The following is a 17,846-nucleotide window of genomic DNA, read 5'->3' on the forward strand; positions in this document are numbered from 1 at the left end:
TATGGATGTTAATACAACCCATGTTATTTTATTTATAATTTTGTACTATTGTTTTATAAACTTTAATTAATGGTAGCTGTCCAAAGTCAAGCATTTATATATGGTGACCATATATACTAAATAAAACAAAATACAATTTCTGAGAGGATCTAATTGCTGGACTTTACTACTGTGTGGATTTTATCATGGAGGATATGTTAACTGTTTGCCAAGTGAGGATTTTTAATGATATATTATTATGTATGTTTTTGTATGATATTTTATTATGATAAAACACCCTGAAACAACTATCACCCTTTAATAACCTGGAAATTAATTAGATTATAAAGTATAATCTAATTAATTGAATTATTGTAGAAGAAAATATTGATTTTCAAAAATATTGTAAGATGATAAAAAGAAAACTTATAAACATGTTCAAAGAAGAAAATTGTTAAGAAGAAGTATGGAATATGTAGCACCTTTTAAATAAGAAAACACTTGTGAGAATTATTTGTTCTACATATATTTGGATCAGGAATTCAAAAACTGACGCGAGTGAAATTTATTTTTATAAAATACATTTAATTAGTAATATACAAAATAGCTCATTATTATCAATTTACAACTACTGAGAGAATATTGCCTGCTATTTGGAAATTCAATCACTTTTTTATACACTGCTTGCTAATTGAATATTCTTGCACCATTTAATGCTAAAATGCTTCATAAGAAGAAAACAAGTATAGGGAACTGTTTTAACTATGGTCGCGTAATCGTAGTTGAATTCAATTTTGTATCTGATTTACACTTTTTAAAGCTGTTATTTGCTTTCCAATTTTTTATTTTAGTTCAAAGACTTTCTTGATAGAATTAGATAGAATAGAAACAATAAGTTCCAATAGAAGGAGAAATGTCTTTGAACATATTCTAAATAAAAATAGAACTTCAGTTGCAATTTCCTATCTTAGGTTCCGAGTACATTTTTAATTAATATAATGCATACAATTATATCTATCTGCTGGTTGTTTAATTTTTTTTACCTCAATTTAAGTGCAAAGAAATTTATAGTTCTCAAGTGTATGGGGCACTAAAAGCTTGATTATTTCTTTTCTTAGGGGTGATTAAAATTGCCCCAGTACAATGACTAAAGGCAAGAATAAAAGTTCACACTTGTATTGGAGTGATTTATTTTCTTCGCTACCAGCAATTAGGCTGGGATTGAAAAAAAGACTTAATTTGCACCTCATATATAAAATATAAAATATAGACTAAGGGAACTTCCCTAGTAGCTGTCAGTTTGGATAGGAATGGGCTCTCTCGAATTGATTACTTTAGGAGATCTTTTCCCTTCATTGCACATGTCTTTTATGTATGGAAGAGCAAGTTCAAACTTGTCAGCCAAGAGTGATTTTTTTTTGTTTGTTTACATTTATACCCCGCCCTTCTCCGAAGACTCAGGGCGGCTTACAGTGTATAAGGCAATAGTCTCATTCTATTTGTATATATTTTTACAAAGTCAACTTATTGCCCCCCCAACAATCTGGGTCCTCATTTTACCTACCTTATAAAGGATGGAAGGCTGAGTCAACCTTGGGCCGGGCTCGAACCTGCAGGCTTTGTGTTCTTAATAACAGGCCTTACCAGCCTGAGCTATCCGGCCTTACCAGCCTGAGCTATCCTGGAATCAGCCTATTAGTTTCAATGCATTTAAGCCAAATTAAAATTTCAAAATGCTGGAGAGCCATATCATTAGCACATTTTGATGCATTACCGTACAGGAAGTGAAATTTAGGAAAATTCCAAATGAGCAACTTTGTATATATACTGAGGCTCATCATTTTAGTAATTTTACCAATTTTTTGTATATGTTGGATCTCTGAACTAGTTTGTACTTTGATCATAGTAATAAAACTTCCCTTGTTGATGGAACACAGAGATCTTGCTTATTTAGCTATAACTACAATAGTAATACAATACAATACAATATAATACAATAACTTAAAATAAAATAGTGGTAACTGCAACAGGGATCTTGGAATCCTAGTGGTCAATCACTTAAATATGAGCTAGAAGTGTGCAGCAGCTGCCAAAAAAAGCCAATGCAATCCTAGGCTGAATTAACAGAGAGAGAGAATCAAGATCACGTGAAGAATTAGTACTACTAAACTATCTTGGTAAGACCTTACTTGGAATACTGCATCTAGTTTTGGTCACCACAATATAAAAAAAGACATTGAGACTCTGGAAAGAGTGCAGAGAAGAGCGACAAAGATGATTAGAGGTCTGGAGGCTAAAATATAGGAAGAACTGTTGCAGGAACTTGGTATGAAAGACTGGAGTAACATGATAGCAGTGTTCCAATATTTGAGGGGCTGCCACAAAAAAGAGAGGGACAACCTATTTTTTACAGCAATGAAGGCAAGACAAGAAGCAGTGTTTCGAAAATAACCAAGGAAAGAAGCAACCCATAACTACAGAGAAATTTCCTGACAGTGAGAACAATCAACCAGTGGAACAGCTTGCCTTGAGAAGTTGTGGGTGCTCCATTTCTTTTAAGAAGAGACTGGACAGCCATTTCTCTGAAATGGTACAGATCTCCTGCTTGAGCAGGGGGTTGTACTAGAAAATCTCCAAGGTTCCTTCCAACTCTGGAAGCTGAAATAAGGTTAGGCTTCATCTGTAGCTTTGTAGAGTGCTAGCTGGACCTTTAAAACAAGGTAATTTTTTATCTTGTCTCCTTTAGTCTGGGATTCCTGAATTTTTCTCTCTTTTACTACATGCCCTTCATATTCTTTGTATTACTATTAACTAAATGAAATACCCACTTGAATAGTTATTTTTTTCACTATAAGTACCCTTTTCTTTCTAATTTATATTGCTGAATTCTGTCAGATGTTCCTGTCTAGTTTTCTGTGAGAAATCCATAATGGGCATTATTTTATCCACGCCAAGGTGCTTTTTTTTAAAATACTCTCTCAGCTTTGTTGTTTGCAAATGTTACATTAACTAATTGCATAATCAATGAAAAGACTGTCATACGTATTTTTTTAAAAAAATGTTATTTTTTTATACTTATCATTTTGTGGCTATTCTATAATTTTTATAAACTGTCATAAAAACTATAACTGCAGTGGAAAATGATGTAGAAATGTTATTAGTAAATTGATTAGGCAATTTGAAAAAGATTTAGAAAGATGCAATAATTGAATAAAGGCATTAAGACACGTTATTAATATGAATCTCTTTCTTGGATTGGATTATTTTTTTTTACAAAAGTAGTGCAATTCTAAATGAAGTACTAAAAATGTTGCTATAGCAGGAGACTTTAGGGACACCAGATATCTTCCACATTTCTGATCATTTTATGCTAATATTATCCTACTTTTATACACATAGTACTTGTGTTTGGAGTGTACAGTTTGGGGATTTTCCTGAAAATGTGACTTCTGCTTGAAGAATAGGTGACAGCTCTGGCTACGAGAGCTTTTGTACATTTTTGTGCTGTGTGCCAGCTGCATTTGTTCCTGGACCAAGATGTTCTGTTCACAGTGACTCACAAAGCACCACCCAAATGGATTGCTGTACAGTGCTTTATAAAACTACAATTGAAGGGCATCTAGAAGATGCAGTTGGTTCAAAAGGCAGTAGGACAGGCAATAGTGAGAACTCTTTAACCTACAGATACCACGCTTCTTTTTTTTTAATTTTGTCACAACAGTATACACAAGCATCAACATAAATCAACAAAATATCATATAAGCATATATATGAGCAAAAGTATGTAATAATTGTATTAATTTGATATAATGAAAGGAAACATTAGGACAGGAACAGTAGGCACTTTTGTACTCCTATGCACGCCCCTTATAGTCCTCTTAGGAATGGGGTGAGGTCAATAGTAGACAGTTTTTGGTTAAAAAATTGGTTTTTTAATTGGTTAATTAATTAATAAATAATTACTGTCAATTGGTTGACAGTATGCTTCAATACAAAATGTTTATATATAGTTACCTATAAAGCCTTTCACTGCATGCATCTGGGTTATTTGAGGAACTATCTCTCTCCAATTTATTCTCATCAGATTCAGCAGGAGAGGCATGCTAGTGGTTGGCTTCTAATTAAAGAGGATCCAGCAAGAAATCCACTTTGGTGATGCCACCTGCTCCTTAGAACATCAACCCCTCTGGAGATTGGATTATCCCTGACTTTGTTGGCCTTTCATAAAGCTTTAAAGCCATGGCTGTATCATCAGTCATAGGGTTGGTAAGTGTCGCAGTGTGTTCTGTCCCCCTCACCCTAGTCCGGGAGACACGAGCGATGATTTAATTAGCCAGCAAATCAGTCCACGGCAACTATCAGCTCTGGCAGCAAACTAGCGAGTGTATGCTAAGTGTCTCTGTTATCTCTCTTGTTGCCGGTGAGTCAGCCAGGAAACCAGGAACAAACAGTACTTCAGCTCAAGTTCTCTCCCTCTAAGCAGTTGATTTGCTTGCCACGAAGTGGTATAGCAGCCCTTGCTGTTTCATACCCTGTGGGGTGTGGCTCTGTGACTCAGCACTTCCTAGGCCTGCCCCACCCCTGCTTCTGTTGTTCCCGCCTCTCCTGCCTACGAAACCTAGGGTCCAGCCAGGCCTGATTGCCATCAGGGGGAGGAAGAGTCAGGGGACGGAGGCCTCGTTATCTCCTCCACCTGGCCTGATTCTGGACAATGCTTCTTTTGCGCTCGAGCAGAAGCGTTCTGCAAGGCCATTCGTCGCAGGGTGGAAAGGCGCCGAGAGGACATGTCGGATGCCCTCTTCTGCCAAGTACCCCTCAAACTGGGTCGCCGTGAATTGCGGGCCGTTATCGGAGACTACAGTGTCGGGCAACCCGTGTGTTACAAATAGGTGCCGTAGGACTGAAATCATGGCCTCGGCTGTCATGGATCTCATGAGAATGATTTCCAGCCATTTGGAGTAGGCATCGACTACTACCAGAAAGGTTTGGCTGTGGAAGGGGCCGGCGAAATCGATATGGATCCTAGACCAGGGGCTCTGGGGTCTCTCCCATTCCCTAATCGGGGCCGTTGGGGGTAGCGGTCTGGACTCCTGGCAGGCCTGGCATTTCCCTACCCTCTCAGCAATTTCCGAGTCCATTAAGGGCCACCACACATAGCTTCTCGCTAGACCCTTCATCCTCACGATCCCTGGGTGCCCTTCGTGAAGGAGATCCAATACCTTTTTCCTCAGTTTTTCCGGGATCACCACTCGATCCCCCCATAGCAGGCACCCCCCTTGAGCCGAGAGTTCCCCACGTTTTTTTACAAACTCTTTAAAACGCTCACCCGGCGCACCACCCTCTTGTACCCAACCAAACAGTTCTTATTGTAATGTCCTTGAAGCCGAGCCACCTCTTTGGATGTGACTGGGCCAGAGTCCAAAGAGTCAATTAGCAGAACTGGTATCCCCGGAGTGGGGTCTTGATAGTCTCTGGTAGCGGGCATCTGCTCAGGCGTCTGCATGCCTAATTCCTTTCCTGGCCGGTGTAGTAATTTGTAAGCAGGAAGATAGTCCATCGGGTCAGTCTTGGCGAAAGTGCCACGGGCGTTGGGCGGTCGCCTGCCAGCAGACCTAGCAAGGTCTATGGTCCGTGATGATTTTCAAAATCACGACCAAATACATATTCATGGAATTTCTTTACTCCTGAGACTATAGCCAAGGCTTCCTTATCAAGCTGGCTATAATTCCTTTCAGTTGATGACATGGTTCGGGAGTAGTATGCAATAGGGGCTTCTGTGCCATTTGGTAACCTGTGGCTGAGCACAGCCCCACCCCATAGGGAGATGCATCGCAGCTTAACACTAATGGCAGCGTGCCATTGTATTGGATAAGGAGGCTATCACTCGTTAGGAGATTCTTTACCCTTGAATGCCCTAGCTTCCGCCTTTCCCCAAGACCATGCAGCCGTCTTAGCTAATAATTTATGTAGCGGCTCTGCTACTGTTGCCTTATTCCTTAAGAATACTGCGTAGAAGTTGACCAGACCTAAGAATGCCTGTAACTCTGTTTTGGTTTTTGGAACTGGGGCCTTCCTGATGGCCTGTACCTTGCTCTCAGTGGGGTGAATCCCTTCCCTGTCTATTCGGTAGCCCAGGAATTCCACAGACTCAACCCCGATCTGGCATTTGCTTAGTTTAACCGTGAGACCGGCAGACCGGAAAATGCCCAAAACTTTTCGCAGCCTCACCCCTAATTCCTCTAGATTTTCAGCGGATACCAGTACATCGTCAAAGTATGGTACCACCCCTGGGAGGCCCTGCAATAGCCGCTCCATCAGGTTCTGGAATAACCTGGAGCTACGCTGACCCCAAACTGTAATCGGGTACACTTAAACTGCCCTCTGTGAGTCACAATTGTCTGCGCTTGGCTGTGCTGCTATCTACGGGCAGCTGTTGATAGGCTTGGGCCAAGTCTAGCTTGGCAAAACTTGCCCTTGCCCCATTGAGTGCAGTAAGTGCTGTACCACGGGCAGGGTAAGCACTCTTTGCAACGCTTTGTTAAGCGTTGCCTTGTAGTCAGCGCAACCGGACCGATCCGTCCGGTTTGACTGGGTGACTATAGGGTCTCCCACTTAGCATGGTCAACTGGCACTAGAATTCCCTGGTTTACTAGTTTGTCCAGTTCCCGGTCAATCCTGGGCTTTAGGTGACGGGACCCTCCTAGCCTTTAGACGGATAGGGGCAACTTGGGGTCTAAGTTAAAGGATATAGGGGTCCCCTTGTACTTGCCCAGGCAGTCTCTGAAAACGTCCCCAAATTCTTTCACGAGTTCGTCTTTGAGGTCGACTTCGGTTCTGAAGATTCCGGTCACTCCCATGCCCAATGCTCGGAACCAGGCCAGTCCCAACAAGCTTGGCAGGGTCCCATCGACGATGGTGGTGGGCAGAGTTTTCTTGTAGTGTCCATACTCGGCGTGGACGGACGTTACCCTCGAACAGGGATGCGATTCCCTGGTAGTCCTGTACTTTTAGTCTTTGTGGTTGCAGCTTGCGCTTTGCGATGGCGGGTAAGGCTCTCACGAGGTTGTCCCAGGACATGATCGTGATCGATGAGCCGGTGTCCACCTCCAATCGGCACGGCACCCCCTCAATCTTTGCTTTTGTGAAGATTTTCTTTTCTATGCGTGTTGATGCGTGACCCACTCTCACGACAGTTTGATTCAATTTCGCGCCTTTTTAAACTGACCACTCGCGGGCCTTCGCCGTTCCAGCGCTCTGATTGGCTGGTTTGAATTTTGGCGGAAGGTTGGGGAGCTCGACAGACCTGTGCTAGGTGCCCTTCCTTCGCATCGCCGACATGTTGCATCTTTAAATCTGCATTGTTGTCGTTGGTGTTGCCCTCCAACTCGCGCAGTCACCCAGTCGTCTTTCTCCGGCCTCCCGGTGTGGAAGACTCCTTCCTCCTCCTCACCGTCCGATTCGGCCTGGACCTCTTCATTGTGGACGGGGTTGATTTCGCACCAGCCGTTGGTGTGACCTGCTTTTGTAAGGTCTTCCGCCGCTTGGGTGGACATCTCGTGAGCCCTGGCTTCGTCCAGGCGTTTGCCAGCGTTAGGTTGCTTTTAGCCAGCAGCCGCCTCCATAAGCGGATGTCCCTGACCCCGCGGATGAGTTGCTCCAGCAATGCCTCGTCAAGTCTCGATACTCGCAATGTTTTGAGGCTTTTCTTAGGGGTGATTAAAATTGCCCCAGTACAATGACTAAAGGCAAGAATAAAAGTTCACACTTGTATTGGAGTGATTTATTTTCTTCGCTACCAGCAATTAGGCTGGGATTGAAAAAAAGACTTAATTTGCACCTCATATATAAAATATAAAATATAGACTAAGGGAACTTCCCTAGTAGCCGTCAGTTTGGATAGGAATGGGCTCTCTCGAATTGATTACTTTAGGAGATCTTTTCCCTTCATTGCACATGTCTTTTATGTATGGAAGAGCAAGTTCAAACTTGTCAGCCAAGAGTGATTTTTTTTGTTTGTTTACATTTATACCCCGCCCTTCTCCGAAGACTCAGGGCGGCTTACAGTGTATAAGGCAATAGTCTCATTCTATTTGTATATATTTTTAGAAAGTCAACTTATTGCTCCCCCAACAATCTGGGTCCTCATTTTACCTACCTTATAAAGGATGGAAGGCTGAGTCAACCTTGGGCCGGGCTCGAACCTGCAGGCTTTGTGTTCTTAATAACAGGCCTTACCAGCCTGAGCTATCCGGCCTTACCAGCCTGAGCTATCCTGGAATCAGCCTATTAGTTTCAATGCATTTAAGCCAAATTAAAATTTCAAAATGCTGGAGAGCCATATCATTAGCACATTTTGATGCATTACGCTTCAGGAAGTGAAATTTAGGAAAATTCCAAATGAGCAACTTTGTATATATACTGAGGCTCATCATTTTAGTAATTTTACCAATTTTTTGTATATGTTGGATCTCTGAACTAGTTTGTACTTTGATCATAGTAATAAAACTTCCCTTGTTGATGGAACACAGAGATCTTGCTTATTTAGCTATAACTACAATAGTAATACAATACAATACAATATAATACAATAACTTAAAATAAAATAGTGGTAACTGCAACAGGGATCTTGGAATCCTAGTGGTCAATCACTTAAATATGAGCTAGAAGTGTGCAGCAGCTGCCAAAAAAAGCCAATGCAATCCTAGGCTGAATTAACAGAGAGAGAGAATCAAGATCACGTGAAGAATTAGTACTACTAAACTATCTTGGTAAGACCTTACTTGGAATACTGCATCTAGTTTTGTTCACCACAATATAAAAAAGACTCTGGAAAGAGTGCAGAGAAGAGCGACAAAGATGATTAGAGGTCTGGAGGCTAAAATATAGGAAGAACTGTTGCAGGAACTTGGTATGAAAGACTGGAGTAACATGATAGCAGTGTTCCAATATTTGAGGGGCTGCCACAAAAAAGAGAGGGACAACCTATTTTTTACAGCAATGAAGGCAAGAGAAGAAGCAGTGTTTCGAAAATAACCAAGGAAAGAAGCAACCCATAACTACAGAGAAATTTCCTGACAGTGATAACAATCAACCAGTGGAACAGCTTGCCTTGAGAAGTTGTGGGTGCTCCATTTCTTTTAAGAAGAGACTGGACAGCCATTTCTCTGAAATGGTACAGATCTCCTGCTTGAGCAGGGGGTTGTACTAGAAAATCTCCAAGGTTCCTTCCAACTCTGGAAGCTGAAATAAGGTTAGGCTTCATCTGTAGCTTTGTAGAGTGCTAGCTGGACCTTTAAAACAAGGTAATTTTTTATCTTGTCTCCTTTAGTCTGGGATTCCTGAATTTTTCTCTCTTTTACTACATGCCCTTCATATTCTTTGTATTACTATTAACTAAATGAAATACCCACTTGAATGGTTATTTTTTTCACTATAAGTACCCTTTTCTTTCTAATTTATATTGCTGAATTCTGTCAGATGTTCCTGTCTAGTTTTCTGTGAGAAATCCATAATGGGCATTATTTTATCCACGCCAAGGTGCTTTTTTTTAAAATACTCTCTCAGCTTTGTTGTTTGCAAATGTTACATTAACTAATTGCATAATCAATGAAAAGACTGTCATACGTATTTTTTTAAAAAAATGTTATTTTTTTATACTTATCATTTTGTGGCTATTCTATAATTTTTATAAACTGTCATAAAAACTATAACTGCAGTGGAAAATGATGTAGAAATGTTATTAGTAAATTGATTAGGCAATTTGAAAAAGATTTAGAAAGATGCAATAATTGAATAAAGGCATTAAGACACGTTATTAATATGAATCTCTTTCTTGGATTGGATTTTTTTTTTTTTACAAAAGTAGTGCAATTCTAAATGAAGTACTAAAAATGTTGCTATAGCAGGAGACTTTAGGGACACCAGATATCTTCCACATTTCTGATCATTTTATGCTAATATTATCCTACTTTTATACACATAGTACTTGTGTTTGGAGTGTACAGTTTGGGGATTTTCCTGAAAATGTGACTTCTGCTTGAAGAATAGGTGACAGCTCTGGCTACGAGAGCTTTTGTACATTTTTGTGCTGTGTGCCAGCTGCATTTGTTCCTGGACCAAGATGTTCTGTTCACAGTGACTCACAAAGCATCACCCAAATGGATTGCTGTACAGTGCTTTATAAAACTACAATTGAAGGGCATCTAGAAGATGCAGTTGGTTCAAAAGGCAGTAGGACAGGCAATAGTGAGAACTCTTTAACCTACAGATACCACGCTTCTTTTTTTTTTATTTTGTCACAACAGTATACACAAGCATCAACATAAATCAACAAAATATCATATAAGCATATATATGAGCAAAAGTATGTAATAATTGTATTAATTTGATATAATGAAAGGAAACATTAGGACAGGAACAGTAGGCACTTTTGTACTCCTATGCACGCCCCTTATAGTCCTCTTAGGAATGGGGTGAGGTCAATAGTAGACAGTTTTTGGTTAAAAAATTGGTTTTTTAATTAATTAATTAATTAATAAATAATTACTGTCAATTGGTTGACAGTATGCTTCAATACAAAATGTTTATATATAGTTACCTATAAAGCCTTTCACTGCATGCATCTGGGTTATTTGAGGAACTATCTCTCTCCAATTTATTCTCATCAGATTCAGCAGGAGAGGCATGCTAGTGGTTGGCTTCTAATTAAAGAGGATCCAGCAAGAAATCCACTTTGGTGATGCCACCTGCTCCTTAGAACATCAACCCCTCTGGAGATTGGATTATCCCTGACTTTGTTGGCCTTTCATAAAGCTTTAAAGCCATGGCTGTATCATCAGTCATAGGGTTGGTAAGTGTCGCAGTGTGTTCTGTCCCCCTCACCCTAGTCCGGGAGACACGAGCGATGATTTAATTAGCCGGCAAATCAGTCCACGGCAACTATCAGCTCTGGCAGCAAACTAGCGAGTGTATGCTAAGTGTCTCTGTTATCTCTCTTGTTGCCGGTGAGTCAGCCAGGAAACCAGGAACAAACAGTACTTCAGCTCAAGTTCTCTCCCTCTAAGCAGTTGATTTGCTTGCCACGAAGTGGTATAGCAGCCCTTGCTGTTTCATACCCTGTGGGGTGTGGCTCTGTGACTCAGCACTTCCTAGGCCTGCCCCACCCCTGCTTCTGTTGTTCCCGCCTCTCCTGCCTACGAAACCTAGGGTCCAGCCAGGCCTGATTGCCATCGGGGGGAGGAAGAGTCAGGGGACGGAGGCCTCGTTATCTCCTCCACCTGGCCTGCCTCTGGCTCCTGGAGCTGAGCCAGGGAAGCCGTTGCTCCAGAGTAAGTCCTGATGGACCTTCCCCCTCACTTTCCAAGTCACTTTCTTGCAGGGGGCCTGGCTCGGGGGGGGGGGGCGCAGACACAACACAGTGCTCGTGAGATGGTATTGTTATGTTGTGTTGTGGTATGTATGTATGTATTTATTTATTTATTTTGTCAAGCACATATAAGATTACAGATAAAGTATAAACATGATTGTGAATACATGAAATGTATAAACATGATAAACATGATTATGAATACATGAGATGGTTATGAATAAAAGAAACATTAGGAAAGGGAAGGTAGGCACATTGGTGTGCTTATGCACGCCCCTTACAGGCCTCATAGGAATAGGGTGAGGTCAACAGTAGACAGTCTAAGGTTAAAGTTTTGGGGGTTTGAGGAAGAGACCACAAAGTCAGGTAGTGCATTCCAGGCCTTGACCATTCTGTTGCTGAAGTCATATTTTCTACAATCAAGTTTGGAGCAGTTTACCTTAAGTTTGTATCTATTGTGTGCTCATGTGTTGTTGTGGTTGAAGCTGAAGTAGTCATTGACAGATAGGACATTGTAGCAGATAATTTTATGTACTACACTTAGGTCAGACCAAAGGCGGCATAGCTCTAAGTTGTCTAAGGCCAAAATTTCAAGTCTGGTGGCATAAGGTATTCTGTTGCAAACAGAGGAGTGGAGGATTCTTCTCATGAAATATCTCTGGACTCTCTCAATTGTATTAATGTCCAATATGCAGTGCGGGTTCCAGACAGATGAACTGTATTTGAGAATTGGTCTAGCAAATGTTTTTTATGCTCTAGTTAGTAATACAATATTACCAGAGAAGTAGAATGCAAGATTAGTTTAACAACTCTTAATGCCTTTTTTGGCACTTACATAAGTTACATTGGGCTTTGGCACTTAGGTCATTAGAGATGAGTACTCCAAGGTCTTTGACAGAGTGAGGGTCAAAAACAAGGTTTGTTTTACCTCAGCATTCAGTTATGAACTAATTGTTGTAGTCTTCATTATGTTGGATTTTAATCAATGTAAAAATTGTTTAATTATTGTTGTCCTCACGATGATGTAGAAAGTAAAATAAATAAAACAAAACCTAGGAATGAGTTCAAGCAGTCATGCTGAGCGTTCTGATGGATTTGGTTGCCTGTATATTTCAAGAAGATTTGTTTCCTTTCCAAAGCTTTTAAATGTTTTGCACTGTTATATTACTTTATTGATTTTTTCCATGTGAAGATTATATAGAATTACCCTTAGATCACAGCTATTTTCTGTTTTGAATCAAACAAACATAGTTTATACTTTTTTGTTCTGTGGTGTCCCCCCTCACCTGTGCCTGACTTTTTAAAAGAAATGGATTATTGATATACTATGCACGTTGTATTTTTCTACTCATTTTTCCCCCCTGCTGAACTGAATGTAAAAGAAAGGAAGAAAAAGCCATCATTGTCATGTTAAATTGTTGGTTCGTCCACAAGCTAGATGAAAGTACAAAAGGCAACTGATAAATATTAATAAATGTCAAGTCTAAAATGGAACTTGTTTTAAAATGACAAAAACAATCCCTGTGAAGAGAATAGGTAGTTATTTTCTTTCATTATTTTAACATTAGCTAACAGTGGTCAAGTGCATGTGAAAATCTATAACCATGCAGGAAAAGAACACAATTTTGTATGTACAGATATCATATAATTAACACATACAAGATGACATATTAATGGCCTTTAATTATTCCTGCAACACTTATAAGTATGTAATTTTCCAGGTGCAAAAGTAGTAATTAGGAAGATAAGTAATACAAGCTGTTGGATGTGAAATTAATATGTATATTTTGATTTGATTGAATAAGCACAAATTTGGCATATTGCCTAAGGAGCTAATGTTCTGAAAATATTTCTTCAGAATTCTAACATCAATGTCTCTTAATTGTTAGGGATTTCGGAGAACCTAAATCATTAAAATTCCATGGACATGTGGTGGAGCAAAAGGAAGCTATAATTCCACAAGAGCAATAAATACAAACTGGGAACTGGCTTCATTAGCGCCAATAAAAAAAAATTCATCAGTTTCCAAGAGGACTAAGTTAGAGAAAGGCACTGCATTTTAAAGGATACTGATGTTCATTCCAATGAAATAAATACCTGGGATTATTTACTGGACCAAATTAGCTACTTACTTATACTGATAAACTGTTCCCAATTTCTGTAGCTCCAAATCAGCTTGTAGTTAAAAGCAGAAATAGTGTCAAATGCATTCCATTGGGCTTGATTTAAACTGAATTTATCCTTCTGGGTTTCTTAAATTTATGTACTTCAGGGGGAAAATCTGGTCTAGACACCCGTAGCTTCTTTCTGTTCCCTTTTTCCATCTTGAAAACAGAAGAATGAAAACTGCAGGAAGAGCTGGGGATAACAAGAAGCTTGATTCTTACATTTCTTAATAGCAATTGACTTTTCATGAATTTTGGAAATGTCCTTGTCACTGGAAGTCTGGAAGTCGAGATATCAATTGTGCAAATCAATCACGCCCAACTTAATCTATTGATGTACAAAATTTCAAGAAATTTTGTACATCAATTTTCAAAATAACTTACAGCTGACACCTGTGCTATCATGAGAATTCTTTAATGCTTCAGCCCATCCAAATTTTAGTACTAATGCTGGCTGAATTTATATTATGTAGTTATATGTTTGGAGTAGGCTGGGAAGGGGTGTGATGGAAGGTCAATTGTAAAATGTATAGTCCTTTTACACCACTATTAATGACACTATTAATGCCACAGCTGAGTATGACTGTAGGAGATGACCAAGCTGAGCCCAAGGGAACATGTCATCAGTCTTGAGTCCTTTTGCACCCACAAAAGATCTAAGTTCAGCCCACCTTGAATTCCACTGATTCTTATTTACCACCAATTTCCTTTACTGTTAGTAGTTCAGATTTTTGTAGAGAGCATGCATATGCAATAAACCTTTATATTAATTTTAAACGGCCTGGACTTTCTGATTTCCCTGTACTTGACCATGACCTAAGAACTGAACCTAACAATTAAAAAAACATTAATATTATCGTGGTGTCCCTAACCATAGAACATTTTTCCAAGTACAATATTTTTATCCAGCACAAATGCCCCAATAGGGCAAGGTTGAAATACTTTCATGACAAAAGATTGGCTACTTCATTCCTTAAACTATGTCCCCAAATTAAAATCAAATACCTCTTCAAGAACATCAGCAAGTTTACTAAGGATCTCTTCAGGGAGGCTCTGGAATGTTGGAACGCTGTAAGAGAAAGATGAAAATATCGTGTGAGTTGATGTAATTTTAAAGTTTTATTTCTTGAGAAAAGCTCCAAGAAAAACAACAACACCAAACAAACCTGTAGAATATATAAGTCTATTTTATATGTGGAAAGGAAGCTTCATACAGGCTGTCCTCGACTTACATACACCATTCATTTAGTGACCATTCGAAGTTACAATGAAAAAAGTGACCCTTTTTCACACTTACGACTGTTGCCCCATCCCCATGATCACGTGATTGAAAGTTAGATGCTTGGCCACTGGCGTGTATTTATGGTGGCTGCAGGTTTTCAAGGTCATGAGATCACCTTTTGCAACCCTCTGACAAGCAAAGTCAATGGGAAAGCCAGATTCGCTTATCAACCATGTCGGTGACTTAAAACTTCAGTGATATACTTAACAAGCACGACAAGAAACGTAAACTAGTGCAAAACTCACAACGTAACAACTGTCTTGCTTAGCAGCAGAAATTTTGGGCTCAAGTCAAGGACCACCTGTATTTAACAATATTTTTGACTGCATTTCACAATTAAAAAAAACCCCAATTTTAAAGAGAAATAATAATGCTCTCATTATTATTTCTAACCACATGTGCTTAATGGAGTCAATATACTAGACCCGTGATGGCGAACTTATGGCATTTATTTATTTATTTATTATTTATTAATTTAATTTATATACCGCCCTTCTCCCGAAGGACTCAGGATGGTTTACAGCCAAATAAAAACAAATATCACAAAAAATTAAGAAACATTTTAAAAAGCTAATTCGATCAGGCCAAAACAGACTAAAACTATAATAAAACCCCCATTTCAACTACATTAAGCTAGCCCTGCGCGATGAAACAAAAAAGTCTTTAGCTTGCATCGAAAGGTCCGGAGGTCAGGGATTTGACATATGCCCGGAGGCAGCTCATTCCAGAGGGCAGGAGCCCCCACAGAGAAGGCCCTCCCCCTGGGGGTCGCCAGTCGACATTGTTTGATTGATGGCACCCTGAGGAGACCCTCCCTATGGGAGCGCACGGGTCGATAGGAAGCTATTGGTAGCAGCAGGCGGTCCCGTAAATAACCCGGTCCTATGCCATGGAGCGCTTTAAAGGTGATAACCAACACCTTGAATTGCACCCGGAAGACCACCGGAAGCCAGTGCAGCTTGCGCAGGCGAGATGTTACATGGGAGCCTCGAGTTACTCCCTCTATTACCCACGCAGCCACATTCTGGACCAGTTGGAGCCTCCGGGTGCTCTTTAAGGGGAGCCCCAAGTAGAGAGCGTTACAGTAGTCCAGGTGGGAAGTGATGAGGCGTGAGTGACCGTGCATAGGGAATCCCGGTCTAGGAAGGGACGCAACTGGCGTATCAGGTGAACCTGATAAAAAGCTCTCCTGGCAACGGCCATCATATGCTCTTCTAAAGACAGCCGTACATCCAGGAGGATGCCTAGATTGCGCACCCTCTCCATGGAGGCCAATGACGATGGAGTCAGCTGGCTGTACCGGGGTGCCGGCATCCATAGCCACTCGTCTTGGCATGCTGGAAGTGGTGCACAGAGTCATCTCTCTGGGTGCGCGAGCCGTCACCTGTTGCTCTTCTAGGTTCTGGCGCATGCATGCAGACTGGCCACCCGGTCTTCTGGTTTCTGGTGGAACCCGGAAAAGCAATGGGTAAAGGCTCGCATGCCCAGAAAGATGGCTCTGCATGCCACTTCTGGCACGCATGCCATAGGTTTGCCATCACAGGGCTAGTATAGTGACTCCATTAAGTACATGTGGTTAGAAATAATGTTGAGAGCAAACATGAAATGTATTTTTGGTCTTCCTGGTCTTCCGGTTTCTGGCGTGCATGCACGCACAAAGACCAACTGGCCGGTGAGCATGCACACGCTGAAAACAGGAAGAGCAGCTGCCCGGCGCATGCATGCGCACTGGGCGGCTGCTGTTCTGGTTTCCGGCATGCCCACGTGCATGCGCTCCCGTTTCCGCACTCGGTGCCGAATAATTTCGCCAATACTGTACTGGACTTTGTATTATGTAAAATCATTCACTGTGGTTTGACAGTTTCCCATTGTGATTTTTTACTAGCATTCAGAATGGAAATAGAGATGCACCTCATAATGCTCATATATAAGGCAGGGGATCCTAAAAAACAGTGAAAGGGGAAACAACTTGGTATGTGCATACCACTTTTGATGCTACACTGTGATGTTCTTGACATGAAAAATTAACCCTAAATGCAAAACACTATAATTACTTGTAGTGTAACTTAAAATTGCTTCAGAGTTAATATATCCTAACCATTCAACCACTAGTGGGTTTCTACTGGTTCGTCCCAGTTCAGGTGAACTGGTAGTAAAAATTTTGAAACCCATCACTGTGGCAAGGCCTAGAGGCAGTAAATCTTTGCCCTTTAATAAAATCTGTTAATGGTGCTATCAGTCTCCTGATTTGTTTGAAGGAGAACACGGTAGATTTTTGGGCCAGTACAGCAAATGTTAGAAAGTAGGTGGGTAATCATGGCAGCTCATTCCAGAGGGCAGGAGCCCCACAGAGAAGGCCTCCTGGGGGTCGCCAGTCGACATTGTTTGATTGATGGCACCCTGAGGAGACTCTCCCTATGGGAGCGCACTGGTCGATAGGAAGCTATTGGTAGCAGCAGGCGGTCCCATAAATAACCCGGTCCTATGCCATGGAGCGCTTTAAAGGTGATAACCAACACCTTGAATTGCACCCGGAAGACCACCGGAAGCCAGTGCAGCTTGCGCAGGCGAGATGTTACATGGGAGCCTCGAGTTACTCCCTCTATTACCCACGCAGCCACATTCTGGACCAGTTGGAGCCTCCGGGTGCTCTTTAAGGGGAGCCCCAAATAGAGAGCGTTACAGTAGTCCAGGTGGGAAGTGATGAGGCGTGAATGACTGTGCATAGGGAATCCCAGTCTAGGAAGGGACGCAACTGGCGTATCAGGCGAACCTGATAAAAAGCTGTCCTGGCAACGGCCATCATATGCTCTTCTAAAGACAGCCGTACATCCAGGAGGATGCCTAGATTGCGCACCCTCTCCATGGAGGCCAATGACGATGGAGTCAGCTGGCTGTACCGGGGTGCCGGCATCCATAGCCACTCAGTCTTGGCATGCTGGAAGTGGTGCACAGAGTCATCTCTCTGGGTGCGCGTGCCATCGCCTGTTGCTTTTCTAGGTTCTGGCGCATGCACGCACAAAGACCAACTGGCCGGTGAGCATGCACACGCTGA

General features: G+C 41.2%; 1 protein-coding gene across 3 annotated transcripts in view; it reads right to left on the reverse strand.

Annotated features, from left to right (window-relative positions):
- PRKG1 (protein kinase cGMP-dependent 1) overlaps nucleotides 1-17,846 on the reverse strand; it is a 1,075,924-nt gene that overhangs the window by 240,650 nt on the left and 817,428 nt on the right. For all 3 annotated transcript variants that reach the window (XM_058187717.1, XM_058187716.1, XM_058187714.1), the window contains one exon: nucleotides 14,515-14,578. In XM_058187717.1, coding sequence (XP_058043700.1) covers nucleotides 14,515-14,578 — 64 coding nt within the window. The remainder of the gene's footprint in view (nucleotides 1-14,514; nucleotides 14,579-17,846) is intronic.

This window comes from Ahaetulla prasina, chromosome 6 (genome assembly GCF_028640845.1).
Source record: "Ahaetulla prasina isolate Xishuangbanna chromosome 6, ASM2864084v1, whole genome shotgun sequence".
Lineage (NCBI taxonomy): Eukaryota > Metazoa > Chordata > Lepidosauria > Squamata > Colubridae > Ahaetulla > Ahaetulla prasina.